The sequence below is a fragment of the Oncorhynchus kisutch genome, linkage group LG14 (genome assembly GCF_002021735.2).
Source record: "Oncorhynchus kisutch isolate 150728-3 linkage group LG14, Okis_V2, whole genome shotgun sequence".
Classification (NCBI taxonomy): Eukaryota; Metazoa; Chordata; class Actinopteri; order Salmoniformes; family Salmonidae; genus Oncorhynchus; species Oncorhynchus kisutch.
This window is the reverse complement of record NC_034187.2, coordinates 60,062,851-60,075,459: the sequence shown is the minus strand read 5'-3', so window position 1 is coordinate 60,075,459 and position 12,609 is coordinate 60,062,851. Positions and strand designations below refer to the sequence as shown.

General features: G+C 43.0%; 1 protein-coding gene across 1 annotated transcript in view; it reads right to left on the bottom strand.

Moving 5' to 3' along the window:
• Positions 1-12,098, bottom strand: part of LOC109904436 (thrombospondin-3b) — a 32,851-nt gene extending 20,753 nt beyond the window's left edge. The window contains exons 1-4 of the mRNA XM_031788681.1: positions 11,767-12,098; positions 8,167-8,373; positions 6,893-7,146; positions 2,970-3,072 (exon numbers count right to left, since the gene is read on the bottom strand). Of these exons, the coding sequence (XP_031644541.1) occupies positions 2,970-3,072; positions 6,893-7,146; positions 8,167-8,373; positions 11,767-11,851 (649 nt within the window). The 5' untranslated portion in view covers positions 11,852-12,098. The remainder of the gene's footprint in view (positions 1-2,969; positions 3,073-6,892; positions 7,147-8,166; positions 8,374-11,766) is intronic.
• Between the last annotated feature and the right edge of the window lie 511 nt (positions 12,099-12,609).

Genomic DNA, 12,609 nt, shown 5'->3' with positions numbered 1-12,609 from the left:
GTGGGGCCACCAGCTGCATTAAGTACTGCAGTGCATCTCCTCCTCATGGACTGCACCAGATTTGCCAGTTCTTGCTGTGAGATGTTACCCCACTCTTCCACCAAGGCACCTGCAAGTTCCTGGACATTTCTGGGGGGAATGGCCCTAGCCCTCACCCGCCGATCTAACAGGTCTCAGACGTGCTCAATGAGATTGAGATCCGGGCTCTTCGCTGGCCATGGCAGAACACTGACATTATTGTCTTGCTGGAAGTCACACACAGAACAAGAAGCATGGTTTGTGGCATTGTCATGCTGGAGGGTCATGTCAGGATGACATGGGGGAGGAAGGGGAGGAGGATGTCTTCCCTGTAAAGCACAGCGTTCAGATTGCCTACAATGACAACAAGCTCAGTCCGATGATGCTGTGACACACCGCCCCAGACCATGACGGACCCTCCACCTCCAAATCGATCCCGCTCCAGAGTACAGGCCTCGGTGTACCGCTCATTCCTTCGATGATAAACGCGAATCCGACCATCACCCCAGGTGAGACAAAACTGTGAAGAACACTTTTTGCCAGTCCTGTCCGGTCCAGCGACGGTGGGTTTGTGCCCATAGGCGACGTTGTTGCCGGTGATGTCTGGTGAGGACCTGCCTTACAACAGGCCTACAAGCCCTCAGTCTAGTCTCTCTCAGCCTATTGCAGACAGTCTGAGCACTGATGGAGGGATTGTGCATTCCTGGTGTAACTCGGGCAGCTGTTGTTGCCATCCTGTACCTGTCCCGCAGGTGTGATGTTCGGATGTACCGATCCTGTGCAGATGTTGTTACACGTGGTCTGCCACTGCGAGGACAATCAGCTGTCCGTCCTGTCTCCTTTTAGCGCTGTCTTAGGTGTCTCACAGTACTGACATTGCAATTTATTGCCCTGGTCACATCTGCAGTCCTCATGTCTCCTTGCAGCATGCCTAAGACACGTTCACGGAGATGAGCAGGGACCCTGGGCATCTTTCTTTTGGTGTTTTTCAGAGTCAGTAAAATTGCCTGTTTATAGTGTCCTACGTTTTCATAACTGTGACCTTATTTGCCTACTGTCTGTAAGCTGTTAGTGTCTTAACGACCGTTCCACAGGTGCATGTTCATTAATTGTTTATGGATCATTGAACAAGCATGGGAAACAGTGTTTAAACCCTTTACAATGAAGATCTGTGAAGTTATTTGGATTTTTACAAATTATCTTTGAAAGAGGGTCCTGAAAATGTGACGTCTCTTTTTTGCTGAGTATATAATTCACAAGTGATAGGCTAATATTATCACCCATCAGACTATTCTTGATTTAGTCTTGTCTTTACATATACTAAATAATATGTGTATAATTTGTTTTGATTTAGAATGGACCATTATCATGCACCTGTCTCGAAACAGGGGCAAGGCAAAAAAAATACATGTCATCTATGCACTTAAATAGCGAATGGAGGATGCTTTTCCTGTAGTTTATTTTCATGCCAGCTAGGTAGGCTATACTCCTGTTGTAAAGAGAATCAATTTTCTTAATATTCGAAAAGTTGTAAATATAGTATACCTAATCTATAGAACGCTGATGGGATTATCCTCATTTTAATAGAGCCCATCACTCTGTTTTCTCACGCAATTGCAGAGTCTATGGAAATGTGGTAGCCTATAGAAAATGTTTGGACACCTCTACTCATTCAATGGTTTTTTCTTTATTTTTACTATTTTCTACATTGTACAATATTAGTAAAGACATTGAAACTATGAAATAACACATATGGAATCATGTAGTAACCAAAAAAGGGTTAAACAAATCAAAATATACTTTTTATTTTCGATTTTTCAAAGTAGCCACCCTTTGCCTTGATGACAGCTTTGCACACTCTTGGCATTCTCTCAAACAGCTTCACCTGGACTTTCCACATATGCTGAGCACTTGTTGGCTGCTTTTCCTTCACTCTGCGGTCCAACTCATCCCAAACCATCTAAATTGGGTTGAGGTCAGGTGATTGTGGAGGCCAGGACATCTGATGCAGCACTCCATTACTCTCCTTCTTGGTCAAATAGCCCTTACACAACCTGGCGGTGTGTTGCGTCATTGTCTGTTGAAAATAAACGATAGTCCCACTAAGCGCAAACCAGATGGTATAGTGTAAAGCTGCAGAATGCTGTGGTAGCCATGCTGGTTAAGTGTGCCTTGAATTCTAAATAAATCACTGACAGTGTCACCAGCAAAGCACCACCACTCCATCACACCTCCTCCTCCAAGCTTCACGGTGGGAAATACACATGCGTTCACCTACTCGGCGTCTCACAAAGACACAGCGGTTGAAACCAAAAGTCTCAGATTTGGACTCATCAGACCAAAGGACAGATTTCCACTGGTCTAATGTCCATTAAGGCTAGGGGGCGGTATTTTCACGTCCGTGATTTGTTTAACACTTTTTTGGTTACTACATGATTCCATATGTGTTCTTTCATAGTTTCGATGTCTTCACTATTATTCTACAATGTAAAAAATAGTCAAATAAAGAAAACCCTTGATTGAGTAGGTGTGTCCAAACTTTTGACTGGTACTGTATATTTGCATTTATGTCAGAGTGATTAGAGGGACAATTGAGTGCTGAGTACCAGGCAGTTAGCAAGTTTGGTAGGCTACTAATGACCATCAGCAGCATCAGAGCTTGGAGAAGCCTAATTACAAGTGGAATGTGACTGCCTTCATGACTCGTGACTGCCATTGTGGCGGTCATACGGTCCCCATAACAGCCCTAGTTGTCTCGTCCCCTTCATCTACACTGATTTAAGTAGATTTAAACAGGTGACATCAATAAGGGATCATAATATTCACCTGGATTCACCTGGTCAGTCTATGTCATAGAAAGAGCAGCTTTTCTTCATGTTTTGTATACTCAGTGTAATAAATTAGTATGAGGATCATTTGCATGTGTTTATGGTTGTATACAAAGATTTTACCTGAATTCGGAAAATGTGTATCTCCATGAAATGGACAGTCGGTAAGGATTCCTGCTTTGGCTATAGAGCCACCCAAAGCCAGTTTCAAAGAGTCCACTGAGCCCTGAAACATGCACACACAAGCACAGTACAGTTAAATCAAGTTAAATTAATTAACTCTCACACACACAAAGGGGCATGGTAGGTGGAAAATCATGCTAATTTGTTTTCGGAGTAAACTGTCACTTTTAAATGAATGTCTAGGCCTAGGGCTATGTTATGCAACTGACAACATGCAATGTTCCCTACAACTCCTCTGGGACTGCAGCTCCCCCAGGACTGCTGCGCTAAAGAAATACCAGCTCGTGCATAGAAGTACAACAAAAAAAATCCCCGTTAGTTAACACAATCAACATTTCCCTCCACTCCAAATTTTTCATAAAATCAATGTAATATTTGCCACTTTCAATGCACCGTGACGAGCATGAGCGGTTGCAAGTAGATTCACTTGTTTTGAGATCAAAGCGTGTGCACATTTATTCATCTTCTTTGCTAGTTATTGAGTTATGGCTAATTTCTGGTCAGCATCTTTGAAAAACGAGTCAGGTAAAGAGCTTTTTTATATCTTAAAGGGGCAGCGTTATATTTTGAGACAGGCTTGAATAAGCTAATAATTAGCCAATAGGCAGAGGATACCATACATTTGTGTCTGATTCATTGTGTAATAATGGTATGGGAATAATAATGCATTTTATTTTGTAAAGTGGTTTCTTACATCAAACACAACACAACAACATTTTCTGGCACTTCCTTGTCTGAAGGACAAGTGGATAAACTGGTTAATGTCAAGCCCTGCATGGCTTTTGAAAAAGTCTCATGGAATGTAATTCTACATTGAATACCAAACATTGGCTGCTACAGTAGGCTGAATGCTAGAACTGCTATTTCCATGTAAATAATATTGTTTTTCATGGTAGGCCACTCTGGTAGGCCTACATTATGATCACTGTTAAAACTGTAACTTAAAGTGGGTACAATCTCAGTGTTCACAGTAAACGCATGCAGGAAGGTGCACAGAATATCCACAACATTCAAGTTTGCGCTCAGTAGACCTGAAATTTTCTCAGTGCGAAAACAATTAGAGGGAACATTGACCCCCAGTCTTACTTAGACATATTGAGGCACATGCTCTGGGTTGTTTTCATTGGGGCACACTGTAGCAAAAAATTATCCAAATGTTGTGCAACGGAAAGCGAAACATGTGTTTCTTATTGGACAAATTCTGATAGTACCTCCCAGTTTCACTCCCCTTCTGACCGTTTCCTTCTGTTTTATGCCTAGTGAACATGACCCTGGTCAGTACCCGTGTACATCTGCATGCATATCACCTGAGCGGTCCATTCAAGATAAGAGATACAAACTAGGAACAATAGCTGCAGTGTGCCCTCTCATTTTAGATATTTCATTTTACAATTCCCCCCCTCCTCCTTCCTGTTCTCTCTTTCATCCATCCTGACAGGGAGTGTGGCATCTATCAGTCAGATAGTCACACATGCAAACAGCACCACAGAGTTACAGATAACTATAGAGTTCTCCATATAAGCGTCAGCATGAGCCATAAAAGTGTAGCTGATAGATAGGATGTACAGCTCTAGTCCATGTTATTCAATTTTTTTGATGAAAAGTTACCTATAAATAAGTAGACATTTGACAGTTCACTCAATTTACGTATGTGCATACCCCAACCAGAAGCCATGGATTACAGGCAGCATCTGCACTGAGCTAAAGCCTAGAGCTGCCGCTTTCAAGGAGCTGGACTCTAACCCTGAACCTTACAAGATATCCCGCTATCCCCTCCGATGAACCATCAAACAGGCAAAGAGTCAATACAGGTCTAAGATCGAGTCATACTACACCGGCTCTGACGTTCGTCAGATGTGGCATGGCTTGCAAACCATTACAGACTACAAAAGGAAGCACAGCCGAGATGCTGCCCAGTGAAACGAGCCTACCAGACGAGCTAAACTACTTCTATGCTCGCTTCGAGGCAAATAATACTGAAACATGCATGAGAGCACCAGCTGTTCTGGAAGACTGTGTGATCACACTCTCCGCAGCCGATGTGAATAAGACCTTTAAACAGGTCAACATTCACAAGGCCGCAGGGCCAGATGGATTACCAGGATAGGTACTACGAGCATGCACTGACCAACTGGCAAGTATCTTCGCTGACATTTTCAACCTCTCCTTGTCTGAGTCTGTAATACCAACATGCTTTAAGCAGACCACCATAGTCCCTGTGTCCAAGAACACTAAGGTAACCAGCCTAAATGACTACCGACCCGTAGCGCTCACGTCTCTAGCCATGAAGTGCTTTGAAAGGCTGGTCATGGCTCACTACAACACCATCATCCCAGAAACCCTATACCCACTCCAATTTGCATACCGCCCCAATGGATACACAGATTATGCAATCACTATTGCACTCCACACTGCTCTTTCTCAACTGGACAAAAGGAACACCTATGTGAGAATGCTATTCATTGACTACTGCTCAGCGTTCAACACTATAGTGCCCTCAAAGCTCATCAATAAGCTAAGGACCCTAGGACTAAACACCTCCCTCTGCAACTGGATCCTGGACTTCCTGACAGGCCGCCCCCAGGTGGTAAGTGTAGGTAACAACAGGGCTGCAGTGGAGCAGGTTGAGAGCTTCAAGTTCATTGGTGTCCACATCGCCAACAAACTAACATGGTCCAAGCACACCAAGACAGTAGTGAAAGGGCACAAAACCTATTCCCCCTCAGGAGACTGAAAATATTTGGCATGGGTCCTCAGATCCTCAAAAGGTTCTACAGCTGCACCATCGAGAGCACTGGTTGCATCACTGCCTGGTACGGCAACTGCTCGGGCTCCGACCGCAAGGCACTTCAGAGGGTAGTGCGAACGGCCCAGTACATCACTGTGGTCAAGCTTCCTGCCATCCAGGACCTTTATACCAGGCAGTGTCAGAGGAAGGCCCTAAAAAAATTCAAAGACTCCAGCCACCCTAGTCATAGACTGTTCTCTCTGCTACCGCACGGCAAGCAGTACCGGAGTGCCTACCTACATGTACATACTACATCAACTAACCTGTGCCCTCGCACATTGACTCTGTATCGGTAACCCCCCTGTAAATAATCTCGCTATTGTTATTTTACTGTTGCTCTTTAATTACTACTTTTATCTCTTATCCATATATTTTTTAAACTGCATTGTTGGTTAGGGGCGCGTAAGTAAGAATTTCACTGTAAGGTTTCACTGTACCTGTTGTTTTGGTCACGTGACTAATAAAATAACATTTGACTTCATAACTAATATCTACGACATCTTATTAGCCATGCAAAATCTAGGTAATTTGCTTAAGTGGCATAGATGGCAGTTGTGGATAGAAGATTAGGCATGTAAATCAACCATAAATGAGCAACACTATTTAAATGAGGAATCCATTGTGGTCAGGCTGGCTTTGTGTTTCATGTACTGTATGGCTTAATTGCTTTGGTCTTATAAAAGCTAATCTGCCAGACTCCTGCCAACTACATAAGTAGTGTAGTACAAATGGTTGAGTTACGAAGTATGATTAGAGACTTTGAGTCTGAGAGCATGCTCTAAAATGTGCTCTGAATAAATAGAGGTAGACTAAGCAATATGACATCATAATTTTGCTGCCCTGCCACCTTCTGCTATACAAAAACAATTAGCTCTTCCCAATTGTTGCACTCCCTTGAGGCACACATGCCCACATTGGGGAGAGTCAATTGTGCAAGCCATAAGGCAGATTTAAATGTTGTTGTTGATTTCTGTAAGCAGGATGCCCCACTGTGTATGATGATATATTATTGCTAAGTCTACCTTTAACTTCATTCTAGGTCTGTTCGGAACTTATTAAAGTTGTGTTTCATCACCTGTAGCCTGGCATAGGCCTTCTGCCCGTTGCGTATCTCCACAGACTCTGCCTCGGCTGGGAGCTGGACCATGGATGGCAGGACCTGTGCTGAGTCAGCCAATCGGCAGTTGACATAGAGTTCCATGTGGGGGTGGTTTCGTTGGAGCCCACCCACACGGAGGATGAGTGACTGGGTGCGTCCATCAGAGAGGCCGGGGTTCTGGAGGTTCACTGTGTGGAGTTTACCATCCTTGCGTACGTAGCGCACCAGAACTGAGAAACAGAGAGGATTCTAAGATCAGGTAATCTCTTGTAGACAGATCTACGTAAACATAATTGGTACCATAGAATCTGCCGGGAAGAAATGGGATACGTTGGATAACGAACAGCAGTAGTTCCTGTGTTTGGATTTTTCATCACTGGTTATTTGGACAAATCACAATTTCATAGGTGTTAGCATCTTTCAAATTACAGAAGGGAAGGGGACATTCAGTCCATAACCCGCAATCTCTCTTGGACAGATTCTCGTGAAAAGATGAAACGGCAATAATCTAGTAGTTCCTGGTTTGGAGTTTTAGACGTTGATTATTTGAACGAATCAGGATTGGATGAAGTCGGTTCATAAACTGGTGGGGTGATTTTCAAGCTTGTGTATGATAAACGCTTTCCACTAGATTCCACAGCCACAAAGTCAGAATTGGCTATTCGATAAAAATTCATACAAATACAATAAAAAATGTATTGTGTGAAATGAGCGGGAAGGGAGGTGTTTAGCCAAGAGTTACCATTTGCGAGGGAGAAGACTAATCACAATTGTTAACAGCATTCCCCCAGAAAGTAAAACAGGAAATTACACACTTCAGGGGAGAATTTTACTTCTAGGTAACCGAGATTATCTTGCCTGTAATTTAGCAAAGAGAGAAGGTGGAGATCCTCGTTCTGGTTCCGCTCCTCGTTCTAGTATCTCTTAATCCCTTCTCTTAAAATGTACTGTATGTACCCAGAACATAGACATCAGGCAACCCTGAGCATCATTGAAGCTAGCCTACATACTGTAGAAGAGTTTGTAGAACGAGAGCTCCATATGAAAAAACAACATACATATTGTTAATTGTTTTGCAACTATCTTAGATGTATGGGTGTAGGGGCTAGGGGTCGATTGGGGAATCCCACTATTGGGATTGGATGATTGTGTCTTAGTTATAGGCCATGAAGAGAATCAATTTAGGCTACACCAAAATATCTATCTACCACACTTCCCTCCCTATCCCCTCTACTGACAGTACACCCTACCTTTGTTGACCTTGCCCATGAGGGCCACCTCCAGGTACTTCCTGTTGTCGCCTTTGTTGTAGACTCCCAACAGCACTCCTCCCAGTTTGGGCGGCAGACGAAGAGTTGACACCAGGTAAAGGTCCGACACGAAGCCCAGAGCCCCCGACATCTTCCCCACCGCGGACGCACTCTGCCTGGCATCGTGCAGCTCCAGCATGTCAATCACTGAAAGATGGAGGGGTGGTGGTGAATTACATGGGTCCAGTTGGAATACTTTGGAAATGCCTCCTTAAAGTGTGCACGTGTGTCGGGTGTGAAGAGGAGGAGGGATGGATAGTGATGGAGAAGGTAGAGAAAGAGGGATATTGCAATAGAGAGAAAATAGGCATACACAAAAGAAAGAAGGCCAAACAGAGGACACAAAAAAGGAGATATCGGATGGAGTAAGAGTGAAAGAGAAAAAATGAATGAATAGACAAATGGGGGATTCATCCTTTTTGCGTTTACTGCAAGGGTTTTTTGAGAATTTATAAGCCAGACACAAACTCAACACCTCGTCTTCTTTCTGTTCCGTCGCCCCTGCCACAAAATAAACACTGTCACTGAAAAGACCAGCCTTCGCTGTCACTGTTGGTGGCAGAATTGATGTCTGTCATTAAACTGGGTGCTGCTGGAATCTTTTCTTTATGAGACGTCTCTCCATTTATGGTGAATTTCAGGGGGGGGTTATAATGGTAAGTTATTGGCCATGGTTGGCAATGGCGACTGGCGTGGGGCTGCAATATACATTGTGCTCCTTCGCTTAAAAAAAACAACCGTTTCTTATATTTGTCTATGAAGATATTGGAAACCCTTTGAGAGGTTGGAAATACTGCAGGGAGAAAAACATGGGGTGCAGATGACAGAAAAAGTCTTAAAATGCTTGTAACCATCATGAGTTGCAAATGTGTGCAGCAACAGAACGCAGACAAAAGAAATGTCACGTGTAACATTTTCAACTGTTGTAACAAGTATGTTCAAGGCCTAGATAAGAGTCCATTTATCCTATGAGCATTTTGCTTGAGCTCTCGTCCAGGTGAGTGAGTGAGAGAGAAAGATGACAGACGTATCGGGATTAGACATTCCAGCCTCTCTCTAATCGTTCTTGTGTCTCCCTAGTGGCTGCCCATTCAGCAATCTGACTAAAGCCAAAGACATCAGGGGTGCCTCTAACCCCCAATTCTCCCCTTGCAGACGTCCGTCTCTGTATATCTCCCCCCCCCCCCCCTTATAATACAAGCCCAGGATTTGTTCAGTCTGAATTATGTTGAATATAGACCTGGACCTAATGTGTGAGCAACTGCGTTCGGACCCAGTTCTCTTGCACGCCAGAAGATTAGCTAACTCAGCTAAAACCTTCATGTGTCAGCCAGTTACAGTACTCATCTCTTCATGGTTTACCAAATCACCAGTTAGTAATGAACCTTAGGATTTAGCTTAGCGGGTTAATACAGTATTGTGGTGTGCAGGAGACCCGGGTTCAAACCAATAATGTTATTAACCCAGGATTGCTGATGCTATTTATTGGCCAATGAGAGGATTTGAAGCAACCGTTGGCAATATTGACACTTCTCAGAAGAAGCAGTCCTCGATAGGAATGAATGGAATTCTACAGTATTTCATTTAAATGTTTCAAGAACAAAATGACATGTATTTCAGTACTGTTTTGTGGTAGTGGGGGCAGTATCATAACGAATAGCACAAAATTGTACTTTAAGGATTTATTTTATGTTTAGCTCACATATAATTTTAAAGTATGCATTAAGATGTATGTAATATAATAAATCTAGCAAAAATAAATGTAGACATGAATAAATGCATTTGTATAGCTTCCAAAATGTTTTTTTTACAGTGGTGGTGGAGTGCCATGTTGGAGGCTTGAAAACAGCGCCCCCTGTCAGTCATATAGTGTATATATAAATCATTGGTTTGAACCCAGTTGGTCACATCAGCACCCCAGGCATTCCATGGCATCTTATTCCATTGTCACACAATGCTAACTCCTCTTGTTGGTCACCTTTGCATTCAATCAATTTTTTCTCACTCTCTACCTTGGTCTCCTCCCCATCTCAACTGCTGCGTTGCTTGTTGGTTAGTTCTACTTGGTCTCCTTTTTATTTTCTTTGATGATCTTCCTCCAAGTCCTTACCATCTCACACTCATTCTCTCTTCAGTCTTCTCCCATTCTCTCTCACTTCAGATATTCACTATGACACATGGCTGAAAGTCAAAGCTGCAAGAATTGATTGGGGTAGAGCTCAACATCATTGGAGTCGGTCCTGGCTTGCAAAAACAAGGCTCTCTGCATTTGATATCAACCCTAACAAAAATTATTCTCTTAAAAAAAAAAAATCTGCCTCCACTATTTGATCGAATCCGAAAGGTCTCCTTCCGGACACCCTCTTCTTTACTCTATCCCCAACTTTCAGAACACTATTAAATCACTTGTAAACTTGGGATGGGCTTGTTCAGTAGACCAGAACACTTACCACTGCAGATAGAAATGCACCGTATAGAACAGATTCCCAATTGTATAGGTGACGAGTGAGTCCAGTCTATACCATTTCTATCTGCACCATTCTGAATGTTCAGTCCCACTTAAAGCAGCCCTAGTGAATGAAAAGGCAGGGCAGCAATGACCCCAGCGGTTAAGAATTTGTGAGGTGATCCTTCTGTTGGACTGTTGTATGGGCCAGTAACCATTAGTAATCAGTGTGATGGACAGGTGTAATTAGAATATCTCTTTCTTGCTCTCCCTAAGTCATAGTTGACATGCGCACACCTTGAGCTGACAGCCATTCGACCGCTGCACCATCGTTGTGTGCATGTCCCTGTGAAAACTTATTGATGCCCATCATCTGCTTGGCCCCATTGCAACATACGGTTCAGCAAACACCTTCTAGTGGGAGGCGGACCCATCAGTGAGTGTTCATTGTTTCACTGGTTGAATCTTATTGCTATCTTAAACTGCATTTAGCAGGACATCTGGTCATCTCTATTGTATAGAGACGGCAGCCATTGTATGCAGAATTAAGAAGGAAAAGAGTAGGCTAGAGATGTTTACCATTTCAAGTTTAGGAGCTCTTTATAAAGCAAATGTATGCTTAATATGCTATTTATTATTCTGATGGCATTGCAATGTAATGATAGAGATGATGTAATACGCAGCCACAAATTTAAGGAAAATAGAAGGGGGGGATTCTGTCCGGGGGGAGATTTTCGGCACAACACGCAACAACAAAAAAGTCCTTCAATTTGCATGACCTCAAATGTTGAAGAGGTCGTGGGCGATGGCAAGCATTCCACAAGAGCACACATTTCGCGTTTGCCACATACGTGTCTATTTGGTCAATTTTTAATACACTCGAGTCTATAGTGGTGCAATTGAACATAGCCTAATCAGAATGCCTCAACACCGCGAAAGTGAATTTGATAGGAATTACCATAATAATCATGAAACTTTTTACATATAGGTTGTGGCATACAGCCACTGAACGATGCAGTGGCTTCACTTACAATACAATTAAAACTAACATCAGAATACTATTTTGTCAAATCATGCGTTATAGTTTTCATTACCTTGCATTTCTGAAGCCCTGGTCAAGCCCAAGAGAACCGCCGCGCTCGCAAGCAGCACATTTAGCACTAACCTCACCATATCCATCCTCAAGGCACAAGGTTTATAAACGTTACCTAAATAATCGAATGTATAACTTTTCAACTGTGACTACACCGAAGTAACGAAACGTGAGTGGGAGTGTGTGAAGAACACTCATCGACCGGCACGCTGACCAGCGCGGGTGGAGTTGTCAAGGAGTTTAGGCTCGCACAGCCTGGCAGGTCAGCGGGTCTCGCTCGTGATCCGCGCAGCTTGGGATGTGCTGCACCGAACACTTTCCCCATCTCCCAAATGAGAAACATGAGCTGGTCTGCGAGCTACTACAGACAGTGAACAGGGCAATTGCCTTTGTGCGCTCCCTGTCTCCAACTTGCATACTGATAATCTGAAAAGTATTCAAACGAAATGAAAACAAATATCACTTCTTACTGTACATGAATTGCAATCACACAATTAATGTTTAATTATGGTGCAATGATTCCGTTTCATATGTGTGCATACATACGATTTGCTTAAGAGCTGGTAAATACGGGATATTCATTTAACAATAGCACCATTTTTATAAAAAAGCATCCCACAGGATCTAATTGACAATCCTACTAGACCAGGTCCAAACAGCCAAACCTTACCCTTGACAACATTGGGAATGACCTGCCAGAAGCTTTGAGAATTATCTTATGTATTTATGAAAACTTGTTTTTTTGGTTCAAGTACCACTGTTGAGATTATGTCATGGCTCTGGGCTTTTGCCTTCAAGTTATAGTTTTCTTTTCTGAAATAATGTGGTTGTAGATTGATTACTG